The 18,091-nt window shown below is 54.4% G+C and overlaps 1 protein-coding gene across 1 annotated transcript in view; it reads right to left on the bottom strand.

Annotated features, from left to right (window-relative positions):
- Positions 1-6,813: 6,813 nt before the first annotated feature.
- The window catches only part of KCNJ4 (potassium inwardly rectifying channel subfamily J member 4), a 28,705-nt gene continuing 17,427 nt past the window's right edge, over positions 6,814-18,091 (bottom strand). Inside the window, exon 2 of the mRNA XM_003905540.5 lies at positions 6,814-8,655. Within this exon, the coding sequence (XP_003905589.1) occupies positions 7,279-8,616 (1,338 nt within the window). The 5' untranslated portion in view covers positions 8,617-8,655 and the 3' untranslated portion in view covers positions 6,814-7,278. The remainder of the gene's footprint in view (positions 8,656-18,091) is intronic.

Below are 18,091 nucleotides of genomic sequence, written 5' to 3'. Positions count from 1 at the left end.
TTTTTTTTGGAGACGGAGTCACAAGCTCCTGTCCCGCCCAGGCTGGAGTGCAGTGGCCAGATCTCAGCTCACTGCAAGCTCAGCCCCTCCCGAGGGAGTTCAAGCATGCATTTCACTCCGCCTCCGGCCTCCCAAGTAGCTGGGACTACAGGCCACGCCACCTCCCGCCAGGCTAGTTTTGTACTTTTGAAGTAGAGGCGGGGTTTCACCCGTGTAACCAGGATCGTGCCGATCTCCACAGCCTGCGTGATCCATCCCGTCGGCCTCCCAAAGTGCTGGGATTACAGGCTTGGGCCACGGCCGGCGGCATTTTATATTTTAGTAGAGGCCAGGGGTTTCACCCGGGTTAGCCAGGATGGTCTCGATCCTCCTGACCTCATGATCCACCCGTCTCAGCCTCCCAAAAGTCACTGGGATTACAGGCTTGAGTACGCTTACGGCCCTTTTTTTTTTTTTTTTTGAGACAGGGAGTCTGTCTATGCGCCCAGGCTGGGTGCGATGGCGGATCTCAGCTCACTGCAAACCGCCTCCAGGAGTTCGCCATTCTCCTGCCTCAGCCTCCCAAGTAACTGGGATTACAGGCGCCCGCCATCTCGCCCGGCTAGTTTTTTGTATTTTTTAGTAGAGACGGGGTTTCACCGTGTTCGCCAGGATGGTAGGGTGCATTTCTACAGTCTGCCACACAGAGCCCAGAATTGTTAGCTTTTGAAACTTGTACTCAGCTTATGCAAACAGGCACAAGAAGAAAAAACAGTGAACAAAGATGTTCGTCACTGCGTTGCTCCAGGTCTCAGTTTCTCTCTCTGTAAATGAGGGGTTGCCTTGATGATCCATAATGGTCTATAATTTTTGATCCTGTACAATTTGATGAACATTCTATATTCATTAAAAACTGAAGGCTGGGCGCAGTGGCTCATGTCTGCAATCCCACTACTTTGCGAGGCTGAGGAGGGCAGATCACAAGGTCAGGAGTTCGAGACTTGCCTGGTCGACATAACTCTATCTGTACTAAAAATACAAAAAAATTAGCCAGGCATGGTGGTGTGCACCTGTAATCCCAACTACTTGGGAGGCTGAGGCAGGAGAATCTCTTTTTTTTTTTTTTTTTTCTTTTTGAGATGGTGTTTCACTCTTGTTGCCCAGGATGGAGTACAATGGCGCGATCTCAGCTCACTGCAACCTCCGACCCCCCGGGTTCAAGTGATTCTCCTGCCTCAGCCTCCCGAGTAGCTGATATTACAGGCATGTGCCACCATGCCCGGCTAATTTTGTATTTTTAGTAGAGACAGGGTTTCTCCATGTTGGTCAGGCTGGTCTTGAACTCCCAACCTCAGGTGATCTGCCCGCCTCGGCTTCCCAAAGTCCTAGGATTACAGGCATGAGACACTATGCCTGGTCAGGAGAATCTCTTGAACCCAGGAGGTGGAGGTTGTGGTGAGCCGAGATTACATCATTGCACTCCAGCCTGGGCAACACAGTGAGACTCCATCTCAAAAAAAAAAAAAAAAATTGAAAAGATGTAGAATTCATCAATACCCAGAAAAGTCAATACCTGGAAAAAACTGCAATGAGAAAAGCCAGACGCAGGAAGCAGTCCTCTGATTGCAGTCGTGGGATCTAACAAAGATGGGGGTGAACGCGATGAGGTGAAATAGCTGAGTTGGATGCTTCCTAAGTTCTTCTCTATTCTTCTATGAGCTATTTGAGTTCATAAGGAAGATAAATCTTCCAGAAGCTGGTGGGAAGGAAGCCATGGTGAATCTACAAGGATTAGGTCTCAACTGTGGGATTCCAGGCAGGCAGGCAGGCAGGCAGGCGTGGCCAGATGAGGGTGGGGTTTTCTGCTCCCATTAGACCCGCCCTCTTCCTCCCTATCTGTCTGCCTCCCTTTCTTCCTCTTCCTCCCTCCCTGTCTTCCTCCTTTTCTTCTGCATGCATGATACCCTCGTCATTCTCTCCATCCCGCCCACCACTCCTGCTCCCCCAGAGGCTGTGACCAAACTGGGGAAGAGAGGGCAGGGCAGGGCAGAGGGGGGTCTCCCTACCCTGACTCTGCAGGGAAGCTGGTGTGGCATGAGGAGGGCTTGGCAGCACTTTACGGCCCCTTCAGCCCGCCTGTGTGCGCAATTCTAGGCTCCGTGACATCTAAGGTTCTTACACCCCCAGACGCAGCATTCCCCCCATGTCAGTGCCGCAGGAGCCGGAGTGGAGTGAGAGATCAGAGGAGCCGCACGAGGAGGGAGGCAGGTGGGAGGGCTGTGAAAGGGGAACAGGTGGGAGAGGGAAGGTGAGTCAGCCCCAAGCAGAGCTGAGCCAGCAGGAGTTTGCAGCGCAGCCAGGCCTGGGAGCCTCCCTGCAGCTGCGGGCTGTCGGCACCTCATGGCCCTCTCCCCCAGTGCCCACACTGGAGCTGACCTTTGGCACTCCAGAAGTCCTGGCTTTGGGCTTTCACTTGCCTCTTCTGTGTGACCCTGCCACAGGTCACCTTGCATGTGACCAGAGAGACCAGGCCCCTCCAAAAAGAGCAACTACCACAAGCATATGAGCAAGCCGCAAGCTGGTGAAGGGCCTGGAGGGACCTTGGAACGCCCCATGTTGCTCTGGATGGTGGATGACGGGCCCTCTTTGAGGTAACCCCACATGTACCCCTTCCTCACCCTGCATCCAGGCCTCTCGCATATCTTAGAGGAGGGTGGACATCCCCGAAGACGGGCTCCAGGTGCAGGCTTCTGAGTCTGGGAGCACCTGAGCCTGAGTCCTCTTCAGTTACTGCTTGTAGCCCGGGAGCCGTGGCATCCTGGGGATGTGGAGGGAGGACCGGGGAGACCTGGCGAGACCCACCCAGGGCCTGCGGGGCTGGATAGCGGGACATCTCTCATGAGCCTCCAGGGTCAGGAGTGAGACCCTGGGGTACTCAGCTGACAGAAGAGGACCAAGGGTCCTTCCAGAATGTGAATTTCTTTCTTCCTGAGCGGCCCCCACAGGCTCTTCGGGGGGGCCCCCAAAGACCACAGGTGCACTCTGGGAAATCTGAGAGGGGGCAGAAGAGGAAAGGAAGCAGCCCCTCCCCCTCATTGAGCCCCCACCTGGGAGAGGATGGAGTGAAGGAGAAGCAGGGTCCTGGGCCTCTGACTGTCCTCACTTTGTTTCCAGCCAGTCCCCTGGTTCTCTGGGCCACCATTTATTTCCTCATCAGTAAAAGGAGGCCATAATCCTTGTCCTGGCTTCCTCTTGGAGCTTCGTAAGAGTTCAATGAACCCAAGGACGTGAAAGGTGTTATGCAAATCAGAGACATTATGAGTTATCTGTTGGGAGGCTTGGATCCCGAACGAGGCTCCATCTCCAGGAAAGAGGTCTCCAGTTTCCTTCTGCAGCAGCGCAGCATACGGGGTGCACAGTGATTCACCCAAACGGCAGCTATACTGCCGGGGCTGGTGAGACGTGGTCATTCACAAGGCAAGCTTGCCGGCTGGTTCCCTGTTTCTCGAGGCAGCTGGCACCTTTGTGTGGAAGATCCCTGGGACCCAGAAGGGTGCCTTCTGCTTCCTTACAGCCCAAGGCACACAGTCGGCCTGTAGAATAGAGGTCGGGTGGGAGGAACCCTCAAACTCCAAGGCTCTGGGATAGATGACCAACTATGGCCACAGCTCCCTCCTGCTCGGCATGTCCTTGGCAATGTGACTTTGCCTCCTTCTCAAAAGGTGGAGTCTAATTTCCCACCCTTTGAATCTGGGCTGGCCTTGTGACCTGGACTCTGCCCGATAGACTGCAGTGGAAGTGGTGTTATCCAAGTTCAAGGCTAGGCCTCCAGAAACCTTGCAGCTTCTACCTTCGCCCTCTTAGGTTGCTGCCCGGAGTCGCCATGAAGGAATGTGATGTAGCCTATTGGAGGAGAACCAAAGCCCCCCAGAAAGCAGTCAGACCAGCTGCCAACATGTTCTTTGGGGGTCTTCCAGGCCCACTGACGGTCCAGCTGAGCACAGCTGCCGGGTGAGCCCAGGAGAAATCAGCTAGGAACCCCAGCCCACCCACAGGACCCTAACAGAGGATGCATCATTGCTCTCCGTTTTGCGCTGACTGGTTACATAGCATAGGCTAACCGAAGCCAGAGAAGGGAAGGGACTTACCCAAGGTTCCACAGAGAGCAGAGACCAAGCCTGTCTTGGTCAAGTCTGTGACCAGGTTTCCCGGCCCCTGGGCCCTTCCCATCAGTGTCCTGCCACCAGCTCTACCAGCGGTGTATGGATCTGCATATATGTAGGGAGGTGTGGATCGGGTGGGCCCTTCCCCCTTCCACCTGAGTTAGGAAGGGTTGGCTGACATCCACACAGGGCTATCCTGCCCATTATCGCGGGCGGGAGGGATGGTTAATCCCATTCTGCAGAAGATGAAACTGAGGCCAAGAACTGACAGTCACACAGCTATTAGGTAACAAAGCTCTGACATCAAAGCTTTTGGTTCTTTGATGCCAACTCCAGATCCTTCTATTGACTCGCAGGAAGGAGAATGGCAGGGTGATAAAGTTCCCTCCAAGGGTCAGTCACTCAGAAAGGGCCACACACACAGACACATGCAGGCACATACTACACAGGCACACACCTAACACACAGGCATAACATACTACACAGGCACACACATACACATACTACACAGGCAACACACATAACACACAGGCACATACATAACACACATACTACACAGGCACACACATAACACACAGCCACCACGCTGCACATGCCACAGGCACACAACACACACAGGCACACATCTAACACACAGGCATTACATACACAGGCACACACATAACAATAATAACAAGGGCACACACATGACACTTACTGATACCACACAAGGGGTGCAATACTGCTGGTGTTAACACCTAACACAGCACACACATGACACATACAGGCACAATAATTCCAACATATAGGCATACATACTAAGCACAGTACCATTACGACACACACACAGGCACACACCTAACACATAGCATACATACTACACAGGCACACACATGACACATACAGGCACACACCCAACACATAGGGCATACATATACTACTACTTGGTAAGCAATGCCACATGACACACAGGCACAATACAGGCACACACCCACACAGGGCACACACATGACACATGTTACAGCACACACCCAACACATAGGCAGGTGCATTACATACACATGCACATGACAAATACAGGCACACACCTAACACATAGTCACACATACAGGCACACACATGACACACACAGGCACACACATGACACATACCACACAGGCACACATAACACACAGGCACACGCAGGCACACATACCAATAATATGGCACACACCCATAAATTAACACAGGCACAATAATATAACACATACCACACAGGCACACACCTAACACACAGGCACACAGGCAACAACATACTCAATAAGGCACACACACATAACATACTCACAATAAGGCAACAACACACGACATACCACTGGCAAGCAACAATACACAACAATAATAAGGCACAACATACCACACAGGCACCACTACTAGATAAATCATTTACAGGCACCACATTTAGGCACACAACACACAGGCACACACCTAACACAGGCACACACATGACACATACAGGCACACACCTAACACACAGGCACACATACTACACAGGCACACACATGACAATAATACACACACACCCTAACACATAGGCATACATACCACATATAAGTACTCCACATGACAGGCACACACAGGCACACACACATTACACACAGGCACACACCTAACACATAGGCACATACTACACAGGCACACACATGACACACAGGCACACACAGGCACACACATAACACAGACACACACCTAACACAGGCACACACACGACACATACAGGCACACACCTAACACATAGGGCACACATACACACACAGGCACACACATGACACACACAGGCACACACCTAACACATAGGCATACATACTACACAGGCACACACATGACACACAGGCACACACAGGCACACACCTAACACAGGCACACACATGACACATACAGGCACACACCTAACACATAGGCATACATACTACACAGGCACACACATGACACACAGGCGCCACAATTACATGTGTGCTTGCTCACTGTCTCTCCTTCTCACCCCTCCATCTTCAACCAGCCAACCCCAATGGACAATATACTTTATTAAGAATATATAGTTACGGCCGGGCGCAGTGACTCACGCTTGTAATCCTAACACTTTGGGAGGTCAAGGTGGGTGGATCACCTGAGGTCAGGAGTTCGAGACCAGCCTGGCCAACATGGTGAAACCCATCTTTACTAAAAATACAAAAATTAGCTGAGTGTGGTGGTTCATGCCTGTAATCTCAGCTACTCAGGAGGCTGAGGCAGGAAAATCGCTTGAAGCCAGGAGGCGGAGGTTGCAGTGAGCCGAGATTGCTCCATTACACTCCAGTCTGGGCAACAAGAGTGAAACTCCGTCTCAAATATATATATATATATATATGGTTACAAACTCCATCTCAAATGTGTATATATATATAGTTACAAACTCTATTGTCAATCTGGGCTGGGACCCGGGGCCAGAGGGACTGCAGGGAGGGAGGGATGATCCCTCATCCCACCCCTCAGAGTCCCTCCTCTGCACCCAAACTCAACACCATCCAGGGGCCAAGGTGGCTGGCTTTGCGGGCCTCAAGGGGCCAGCCAGCTGGGCAGGGGAAGGGGCTAGGCTTGATGGGCAGGGTGGGGAAGGGTGCACAGAGAGGGACCGTATCTCCTTGTCTGGCAGGTAAAAACGGCAGAAGGTGAATTTGGTGTCTCCATCTGTCTCCATTTATAGATATTTACAAAAGAAAGTCATGAGCAACAGGCCACAGTCATGCAAAAGAAACGCACCCCCCTCCCCAAACTAACCCCCTGCCCACCCTGAAACCCCGAGATGTCTCCCACCCAGCAGTCCAGTCACCTTCCCCAAGGTTCTGAGAGCAAAGAGGGCATGTCCTTGACGAGTCAGTGGGGGAAGGGTGGTGGATCCGGGGACCCAGAGCCACCAGGAGTAGGCGCTGGGGGAACCCAGGCTGATTGGGCCGAGCTCTTCCCAGGCCGGGGTGCTGGAGTCAGGAGGAAGGGGTCCCCCAGTCTTTGAAACCCCCACCTTCCTCCAGAAGGTCCACGGAGCCAGGGTTGGCTCTGTCCTGAGTGTGGGAGGGGGTGTCCTGGCATCCTACCCCCGGCAGAGGCTCTTGTGGGCAGTGGTGAGGGCCGGGCCTGGAGGTCAGATAGCAGACTCCCTGCGGTAGGAGATGTTGTCCAGCGGGAGGGAAGCCTGCATGCGCTCCAGGTCCAGGTGGCTGCCGAACTCCAGCATCCGGATGATGCCCGCCTCCTCCTTGGAGCCGGCCTCCAGGCCCAGGCCTGCGGCCACTGCGGCCGCCGCAGCCGCCTCCTCCTCCATCTCCTCTTCCTCCTGGCTCATGAGGGCCAGCTCGTTCTCGTAGCAGAAGGCACTGGGAGGGGGCGGCGGGGCGGGCAGCACGGTGATCTTACTCTCCTGCAGCTCCCGGGCCGAGCAGCAGGGCGTGCCGGCCACCTCGTAGGTCTTGTGAAAACGCGAGTAGTCCACCTTGTAGTGGCTCTTCTCCTCGAAGACCACGGGCTCAAAGCGGTGGCCCCACAGGATCTCGCTGGCCAGGTAGGAGCTGCGGGCCTGGGTGGTCATGGCCGTGGCCTCCACCATGCCCTCCAGGATGACCACGATCTCGAAGTCCTCTGACTCCAGCTCCTCCTTGCCCATGCCATAGAGCGGGCTGTCCTCATCGATCTCGTGGACAATGATGATGGGCGACACCAGGAAGATGCGGTCCAGGCCGATGTCATAGCCCACGTTGAGGTCCCGCTGGTCCAGGGGCAGGTACTCACCCTCCTGGGTCATGTAGGGCTTGATGAGCTGGGCCCGCACGTGGGCCTCCACAATGTGGCTCTTGCGTAGGTTACCCACGCGCCACATGAGGCAGAGCTTGCCGTCGCGCACCGAGATGACCGCGTGGTGGCTGAACAGCAGCGTCTGTGCCCGCTTCTTGGGCCTCGCCATCTTGGCCATGATGGTGCCGATCATGAAGGAGTCGATGACGCAGCCCACGATGGACTGGACCACCACAGCGATGACTGCCAGCGGGCACTCCTCCGTCACGCACCGGAACCCGTAGCCGATGGTCGTCTGCGTCTCCACCGAGAACAGGAAGGCACCCAGGAAGCCGTTCACGTGCATGATGCAGGGCTTGGGGGCCGCCGGGGCTGCCCCGCCACTGCCCGCCGCCGGCCCCCCCGCCCCGGGCACCCCTGGGCTGGCCTCCAGGTCACCGTGGAAGAAGGCGATACACCAGAAGAGGAGGCCAAAAAAGAGCCAGGAAACAAGGAAGGCCGCGGAGAAGATCATGAGCATGTAGCGCCAGCGCGTGTCCACGCAGGTGGTGAAGATGTCCGCCATGTAGCGCTGCGACTTGTTGCTCAGGTTGGCGAAGTACACATTGCATTGGCCGTTCTTCTTGACAAAGCGGTTGCGGCGTTTCCGCCGGGGCACGTGGGCCTGGCCGTTGCGGCTGTGTCCGTGCATGTCCTGAAGCCGGCGTGGTCACCTGGGAAGACGCAGGGCCTGCAGAGGAGAAGCCAGACAGGTGAGATGCTGGGGAGCGAGGGGCCTCCTCAGGGCCACCCAGACTCAGCCCCAAGACTCTCAGAAGCAGGTGAGCCTGGACCAGGACCTAAGACTTCCTCTGCCGCAGCAGGTGGAGGGTGGCAGCGGAGGGGGTTCTGATGACAGGGTCTGAGCCAGTGCCCCTGAGTCCGGCCCAGCTTAGAGATAGGGGTCCACAGACCAGGAAGCTAAAGCCACAAGGATCCAGGTCCTAGTCCCTGCCCCTCAACACTGCCCCTCCGGCCCTCCTATGCTCACTGTTCTGGAAGCTTCCTGAGGCCCATCTCGGTTCCTCCCTGTCCCTCTGTCCTGCTTGCCCTGAGCATAGGGAGCCACGGAGGCTCTGGGCCCGCTCCCCTCCCTGGATTCCATCTATGGACTTTTGGGCTTCTTGGGGGCTGGACATCCTCCTGTAAGATAGACACTGGCCACCTGTGGCTCTTTACATTTAATTAAAACTAAATAAAATATTAACTATAGCTCCTTCCTTGCATGAGCCACTTTTTAAGTGATCAGGAGCCACATATGGTCAATGGCCACCACACCACACTGGACAGAGAAGACATATAGGAGAGTTCTAGCACTGAGAAATTTCCGGCCGGACACAGGGGCTCATGCCTGTGATCTCAGCATTTTGGGAGGTCGAGATGCAAGGATTGTTTGTGCCAGGAGTTTGAGACCAGCGTGGGCAACATAGTGAGACCCCATCTCTACAAAAAATAAGAAAATTAGCCAGGCATCGTGGTGCATGCCTGTGGCATCAGCTACTCGGGAGGCTAAGGCAGGAGGATCTATTGAGCCCAGGGGGTCAAGGCTGCAGTGAGCTGTGATCATCCCACTGAACTCCAGCCTGGGCCACAGAGCAAGACCCCATGTCAAAAAAAGAAAAAAAGAAAAAAGAAAAAGAAAGTTCTACTGGAACCCGCAGCCCCACCTGGGTCTGAGCTACTTTCTTAGACTCTTCCCTCCCAGTGCTGCTTTGAGTCCTTGAGCCCAAATTCCTGCCCAGTGCCCCGTGGAGGAAGGGGGAGTCCCCAGCTTTGACTCCTCTGTAGACATCGCTATTCCCATGTCCCGGGTGGCTCAGAGAGGGAAAGCCAGCTGCCAGCCACAAAGCTGGCAGTGGATACAAACTTGCGTGGCACCAACATGAATGAGTTGATGGCGGGGAGACAGGGAGTGGGAGGGGAGGACACACTCAGTTCACCTCTCTGAGCTTCCACGTCTTCACCTGTAACATGGGCACCAAAACTCCCTACCTCATGGGACCTACGGGGACAGCAGGCGCTGGGGTAAAGCCATCACCCTCCTGCTTGCCTTCCCACACTTCCCAGGAGCTGGTGACAGGCAGGATTTGCCTGTCAAGCATCCCCAGCTGTTGCAGCAGAAGAGGCCCCTCACCGCACTGGGTGGCGGGATGTGCCTCGGGCCGTAGAGGACAGACCCTCTCTCCACCCCTCCCTGCCACTGGGTCCCCAGGGAAGACATGGTGCTACCCTGCCCCCAGCAGCTGGCAGGGCCAGGACTGGGCCTGGGTTCCCAATAACATTTTGGCCCAGAATTACATAAGGCTGGAAGTTTCTATTTTCTGTTCTATTCTTCTTCCTGATCTAATTGTGCATCTGTGGCAATGTTTATACACTTCCCCGGTTCAGGACAACTCGGTTGCTGCAGCAACCGGTACGCGCCAACGCTATAATTTAGAGATCAACAGCCTCAGAGCCTGCCTTTTCCCAAGAGAAACTCCCTCTCTGGGCCCAGGGAGAGTGAGCCCTGCCCCCACCTCCTCCCCCGCGGTCACCCACCCTGACTCCGAGTTCTTCTCCCTATTCCCCTTGTTCCCAAAGAGCTCCCTAGCTCCTACAGTCCTGGGTTGAAGTCCTAGATCCACTGTGTGACTTGGGCAAGCTACTGACTACTCTGAAACTCAGTTTCCTCATCTTGAAAATGGGGCTGGCCGGGTGCGGTGGCTCACACCTGTCATCCCAGCACTTTGGGAGGCTAAGGTGGGTGAATCACCTGAGGTTGGGAGTTTGAGGCCAGTCTGACCAACATGGAGAAACCCCGTCTCTATAAAAATACACAAATTAGGGCTGGGCGCGGTGGCTCACGTCTATAATCTCAGCACTTTGGGAGGCTGACGTAGGTGAATCACCTGAGGTTGGGAGTTTGAGACCAGCCTGACCAACATGGAGAAACCCCGTCTCTATAAAAATACACAAATTAGGGCTGGGTGCAGTGGCTCAAGCCTGCAATCCCAGCACTTTGGGAGGCCGAGACGGGCCGATCACGAGGTCAGGAGATGGAGACCATCCTGGCTAACACGGAGAAACCCCGTCTCTACTAAAAAATACAAAAAACTAGCCGGTGTGGTGGCGGGCTCTGTAGTCCCAGCTACTCAGGAGGCTGAGACAGGAGAATAGCCAGAAACCCAGCAGGCATGGATTTGCAGTGAGCTGAGATCCGCCACACTGCACTCCAGCCTGGGCACAGAGCCTAAACTCCCACCCCAAAAAAACCAAAAACAAAAAAACACAGACAAATTAGGCCAGGCATGGTGGCATATGCCTGTAATCCCAGCTACTAGGGGGGCTGAGGCAGGAGGATCGCTTGAACCTGGGAGGCGTAGGTTGCAGTGAGCCAAGATCGTGCCACTGCACTCCAGCCTGGGCAACAAAGTGAGGCTCTGCCTCAAAAAAAAAAGAGAAAATGGGCCAATGAGATATCATGCTGGAGACCTAACAGGTCATGCAGGCATGGCCTGTAATGCAAGGCTGGCCTTTCAGAGCTGGAGGCTTAGACCCTCTTTGCCCCCTCCCGCAGCATCCCAGCAGCCAGGACTCCAGATGGAAACCTTGGGGTTCTGGGACCAGGCACACCTTCTGCTCTATAAATAGAGTTTTCAGGGAGGCCTTTCTTTGCTAAACATATTCCTCCTGTTCTGTCCCACTGCCTCAAACGGCTCCAGGAGCACCGCGGACTGTCAGGACAGGAGGAGCATAGGGTCACCGAGTTCAGGACCCTCATTTTACATCTGAGGCCAAGGAAATCCAGAGATAGGAAGGACTTGCTAAGAGTCCCAGAGTGGGGCCAGGTGGGCCAGCCCTGAACAAGGCCTCACCCCCACCCCTGGGTTCCTCATCCACTTCCTCCCTGGAGGGGGCTGGGGTGGGTTTTGGGGCAAAGGCAGGGAAGAAACCAGCCAGTCCAAACTGGACCACCATCCACAGGTGTGCAGGATAGAGGCAGAGGGGACAGGGTGTGGCGGCCCAGGCCTTCAACAGGTGAGGTCACTGAGTTCCAGAGAGGGTGGGGGCCCCTGCCCAAGGCCAAACACAAGCCCAGGGTTCCAGGGCATCCCTGGTTCTCTGCCCGGTGGGATTGGCTCCTGACCTGGCGAGTTCACCTGGTACTGCAGATGAGATGTCTTCATGGGCTTCCCCACCTCTGGGAGGGGCCTTGGGGTTAAGGGAGCCGATCCCCTGATGGCTACAGAGATTGGGCGTCCCCTTGCCAGCAGTGCCCACGCCTCCCCATTAGCGAGTGCCCAGGGTCAACCCTGAGCTTCCACAATCCCCAGCCCCAACGGCAACACTCACTCCCCAGCCCCTCCAGCCCACTGGGCTCCACAGTGCAGCCCGATGGGGACATAGTTTACCCCTCACCCTGACACCTCCCCGACAGCTTACAGCAGGTATCCTGAGCTTTTGCTATGTGCTGGGTCCTGTCTTGGGTTCCCAGTGCCCCCAGCACATCCTGGAGCTTAGCAGGAAAGCTGCTTCCCTGGCACTCCTCAGACCTGGCACCCTTCCCCATGCAGCAGCCCCTGGGACACCCCATCCCCCTGAGAACCCTTGGTCTGCAGTGACTCGCTCAAATAAGTGCATGCTGCTGCCACCACAGACCATTTTAGCAAGAGAGAGCGGTTCCGCTGCTAATTCGAGGCTGACCTGTGCAAGGCCTGGCCAAAAAGTGAAGGGTATGAGCTGGGCATTGTGTTCCCATGTGACAACCACCAGGAGATGGCCAGGTTTTCTCTTCCTTGTCACATAGGGCTTCCTGGGGAAGGCTGACGATGGCAGGAGAGGGTCAAAAGGCCTTGACAATTCAGTACCATCCTCCTCTGACTAGAGATATTTTTTTTAAAAAGAGCCCTGCTGGGCACGGTGACTCGCACCTGTAATCCCAGCACTTTGGGAGGCCGGGCAGATCCCTTGAGGCCAGGAGTTCAAGACCAGCCTGGCCAACTTGGTGAAACTCTGTCTCTACTAAAAATTCAAAAAAAAATTAGCCAGGCATGGTGGTGGGCGCCTGTAATCCCAGCTACTAGGGAGGCTGAGGCAGGAGAATTGCTTGAACTTGGGAGGCGGAGGTTGCAGTGAGCCGAGATTAAGCCACTGCACTCTAGGCTGGGTGACACAGTGAGACTCCATTTCAAAATAAATAAATAAATAAATAATAAAATAAAAAAGAGCCCTGGTTGTTTAGGTGTCTGCTTTATCCCTATGATTAAACTACTTTTGTGGGAGGCCCCCTGCCACGGCCCTGCATGTGACCTTGAACAAGTTCTTCCTCTCCCTGGGGTCAGGTCCTCCTCCAATTAAGGGCCTACTCATCCTCCCCAGCTTTTTTGAAGGTCACAGAGCTTGACATATAAATGATAGAACCAGAGGGATTGGTGAAGTGGGGCCTGAGGTTTCTGAAACCCCCAGTGTGGGCCACTAGCCCATGGCAAAATGAGCCTAAGAAGGATCAATGGGCCAGGCGCGGTGGTTCACGCCTGTAACCCCAGCACTTTGGGAGGCAGAGGCAGGCGGATCTCTTGAGGCCAGGAGTTCAAGACCAGCCTGAGTAACATGGCAAAACCCCATCTCTACAAAAAATACAAAAAAATTAGCTGGGCATGGTGGCACACGCCTGTAATCCCAGCTCCTCGGGAGGCTGAGGCATGAGAATTGCTTGAACCCAGCAGGCAGAGGTTGCAGTCAGCCAAGATCACACCACTGCACTCCAGCCTGGGCAACAGAGCAAGACTCCATCTCAAAAAAAAACATCAATGGTACTGCTGTCCTTTATATCCTGGGACTCTTTCAGTTGCAAACATTTTTTTAGAAAGTGATGGTCACAGGAGATGCTGACTGCTTTTAAAATGTTAATGTCTTTTCTTGGCAAAATGAAGAAGTGACAGTGCTACACCAGTTACCAGACTTTTAATTTTTAAAAAATTATTATTGGCCGGGCGCAGTGGCTCACGCCTGTAATCCTAGCACTTTGGGAGGCCAAGGCGGGCGAATCACCTGAGGTCAGGAGTTTGAGACCAGCCTGACCAACATGGAGAAACCCGTTTCTACTAAAAATACAAAACTAGCCGGGCGTGGTGGTGGGTGCCTGTAATCCCAGCTACTCGGGAGGCTGAGGCAGGAGGACCACTTGAACCTGGGAGGTGGAGGTTACAGTGAGCTGAGATTGTGTCATTGCACTCCAGCCTGGGCAACAAGAGTGAAACTCTGTCTCAAAAAATAAATAAATGAAAATAAAAATTATTACTTTTTTTTTTTTTTTGAGACCGAGTCTCGCTCTGTCTCTGTCGCCCAAGCTGGAGTGCAGTGGCACGATCTCGGCTCACTGCAACCTCCACCTCCCAGGTTCACGCCATTCTCCTGTCTTGCTCTCCTGAGTAGCTGGGACTACAGGTGCCCACCACCACACCCGGCTGATTTTTTTTATTTTTAGTAGAGATGGGTTTTCACCATGTTAGCCAGGATGGTCTCGATCTCCTGACCTCGTGATCCGCCCGTCTTGGCCTCCCAAAGTGCTGAGATTACAGGTGTGAGTCACTGCGCCCGGCGATTATTACTATTTTTTATAGAGAGGGGGTCTTATTATGTTTTCTAGGCTAGTCTCAAACTCCTGGCCTCAAGCTGTCCTCCTGCCTCAGCCTCCCAAAATGCTGGGATCACAGGCATGAGCCACTGCGTCTGGCTTTCTTTTAATTTTACTGTGCTGTAAACATCCAAAATCTGCAGGTCTCTAGTCCAGACTTCATTAGCCAGCTGGGGAAACCAAGGCCGAGAACAGGGCATGGCACCGTGTCCAAGGTGGCACAGTAAGTCAACAACTGTGGAAGTTAGTTCAGGCCTCACCACTGACACCAGCCATTCTGCCCCATCCTGAGGAATTAGGGAGGGGCTGCAGACTCTGCCTCCTGGGGGTCCAGAGGAGGCAGGAAGAGCACCCCAACCCTGTCAACTTTTAGGTTTTCCCGATAATTTTAGGACACGAACTTATCTGTCCTTGCCCACAACCCTCTTTGAAAAAGAAACGCATGGCCGGGCGCGGTGGCTCAAGCCTGTAATCCCAGCACTTTGGGAGGCCGAGATGGGCAGTGATCACGAGGTCAGGAGATCTGCAGACCATCCTGGGCTAACACGCGTGAAACCCCGTCTCTACTAAGAAATACAAAAAAAAAAAAAAAAAAAAAAAAGAAAAAGAAACGCTGATCAGCTTGCAGCAGCCTCGGCAGGTCCCAGCACCTGGAAGGCTTCGAGGGCAAACCTCCTCCTGAGACCCGTGCCACTGACCAGACACATGATGGCTGTTGCAGGGGCACCTCCGCCAGGCCCTGCCGGAGCCAGGCAGCAGCTCCAGCCCTGCCTAAAACTCTGCTCCTTTAGACAGCAGCAGGGAGCTCACGCCTGGGGAGCAGTGGCCAGTGCCAGTCTGCCAGGCTGTCATGCATCTCATGTCATCCCCAGACTTCGAGGTGACTGTTACTGGGTGAGACAACCAGGGAGGTGATGTGACTTGCCCGAGGTCACAGAGCTCGGCCTTGGGGACCTGAGGAACCAGTCATCCTCTCTCTCCAGCCCCTCTCAGGGAATTTCTGCCAACTCCATGCCAGGCGCTGCCTCCTCTCTCTCACTGAAGCATCACTGTATCCTTTGTGTATTTAACAAGTATTTATTAATCACCTACCACAGTAACAAGAAGGGGTGTTATTTCTCCTCCCCAGCTGAAGAACTGCAGGCTACAGAGATGCCGGGGGGTTGGGGGATGATGCTGAGCTTGGGGGCCACACAGCAGCAGTGACAAAGCTGGAACTCTAACTTGAGTCTGACTGGTTCCAGGTCCTTGGCTCACCCTGGTCCCCAGCCTCTGGCTTTGGGACCCCTTCTCCTGCCATATCACCCGGCTCAACCTGGGACCCCCAGGCTCTCCCCATCCCTCCAGACCTACCCTGAGCCCCTGAGGCTCTCTGACCCTGCTGCTCTGAGCCCTCAGGCCTCACTGTCTATCTGCAGCACTTGGCCTCCGTTTGATATGAAAAAATGTACTGGTTAGGCCGGGCGCGGTGGCTCAAGCCTGCAATCCCAGCACTTTGGGAGGCCGAGACGGGCGGATCACGAGGTCAGGAGATCGAGACCATCCTGGCTAACAAGGTGAAACCCCATCTCAACTAAAAAATACAAAAAATAACTAGCCGGGCGAGGTGGCGGGCGCCTGTAGTCCCAGCTACTCGGGAGGCTGAGGCAGGAGAATGGCGTAAACCCGGGAGGCGGAGCTTGCAGTGAGCTGAGATCCGGCCACTGCATCCCAGCCTGGGCGACAGAGCGAGACTCCCTCTCAAAAAAAAAAAAAAAAAAAAGAAAAGAAAAAATGTACTGGTTAAACCCATATGTTTGGGGTGGCAAGACCTGGCTCTCAGTCTCAGCTCTGTCACCTCCAAGCATATCCTCTTTGAACCTCAGTTTTCTCATCTGCAAACTGGAGATGATGATACTGGTACCTTCCTCATCAGGCCACTGCCTTGTGAACATGACAACCACCACGCATTATTACGTTGCAGGTAAAGTGCAAAAACTAATGTTGATAACAGTGATGACAAAGATGCAGCTGCTGATGACCAAGAATGCTGCACCGGGAGCCGGGAACCCCTTCCACTCCTGATTCCACCACTAACATGCTCTGATCAGAAGTTCCTTCCCTCTATCTGCGAGATGGGGGGACCATCATGGCTCCCCGGCAGGAGAGATGGGAAGGTGTACAAAACAAGGCACTCAGACAGAGCTTGGAGTCAGGTGACAGATGGGGGACGCTCCTGAGTCTCCTTAGCCCCAGCCATCCCTGAGCCCTCCTGGGCCTAGAGGGGGAGGCCGGCTCTCCAGCAAACATCCCACCAGAGGGAGTCAGCATAGGGCAGTGGAGGTCGAGGGACACAGCCCAGGACATAACTCAGCGCACCCAGGACGGGTCCTGAAGGGTGGAGGATTTCCCTAGAAGGAATAGACAGAATTGGCTGGGCGCGGTGGCTCACACCTGTAATCCCGGCACTTTGGGAGGCCAAGGCGGGTGGATCACCTGAGGTCAGGAGTTTGAGACCAGCCTGGCCACCATGGTGAAACCCCGTGTCTACTAAAAATACAAAAATTAGCCAGGCATGGTGGCAGGTGCCTGTAATCCCAGCTACCTGGGAGGCTGAGGCAGGAAAATCACTTGAACCCAGGAGGCAGGGGCTGCAGTGAGCCGAGATCGTGCCACTGCACTCCAGTCTGGGCAACAGAGCAAGACTCTGTCTCAGAGAAAAAAAAAAAAGAAAGAAAGAAACAGACAGAATTAACACCACTGTTCCATTTCCCAGCCCCTGAGGAGCAGAGTCTGTCTCCACTCCAGCTGAGGCCCTCAGGTCTGATTTGACTGGCTTTCCACTCCAACGTGTGGAGCTTTGCAGGGAGGAAGAGAACTCAAGAGCCCGGGGCCATGGCTCTTTGAGCTGTACCCCTCCAAGGGTAAGGGGAGCCAAAGACAGACTGAGCCACAAGAGACACTGTGGCAGGGTCCCCACCTGCCACTGCCCTCTGCAGGCCCTGCAGTCCCCTGTCCCTGGGAGGCCTGACTCCCTCCCCTTCATGAGTCTCAGGAACCCCCCTCCTGGTGCAGTGGCTTCAGCTCTGGAGCCTCCAAACAACTTTGTGCCCAGGTGACCTTATGCGAGGCACTTAACCTCTCTACTCCCTGCATGCCCCATGTTTAGGAGAAGCTAATAATAGAGCAGACTTCCTAAGACTGTAATGAGGATAAATGGGATCATGCACACCACGTGCCCAGCCCAGAGTAAGTGATCGATAAGGTGCATTTTACTCAAGGCTGAACATTGCTCCCTCTTGATTTCCTCCCCTGAATTTCAGATGCAGCATCCCAGAGCCCGCTTGGGCCTCATCCACAGGGCCCTACCCAGTTTGTCTTCATTTACTGCACTAGGGAGCAAGTGGACAAGAACAGCAGCGCTGGATCACACAGAGCTGGGCTGGAATCAGGCTCAGTCCCACTTGGCTGTAGCAGGTCACTGGATTCTCTGAGCCTCGGTATCTCCATTGGTGAAAGGAACATCGCAGTG

This window comes from Papio anubis, chromosome 16 (genome assembly GCF_008728515.1).
Source record: "Papio anubis isolate 15944 chromosome 16, Panubis1.0, whole genome shotgun sequence".
Classification (NCBI taxonomy): domain Eukaryota; kingdom Metazoa; phylum Chordata; class Mammalia; order Primates; family Cercopithecidae; genus Papio; species Papio anubis.
Note: the sequence above shows the minus strand (reverse complement) of the source record. Positions and strands in the feature narration are given on the sequence as shown.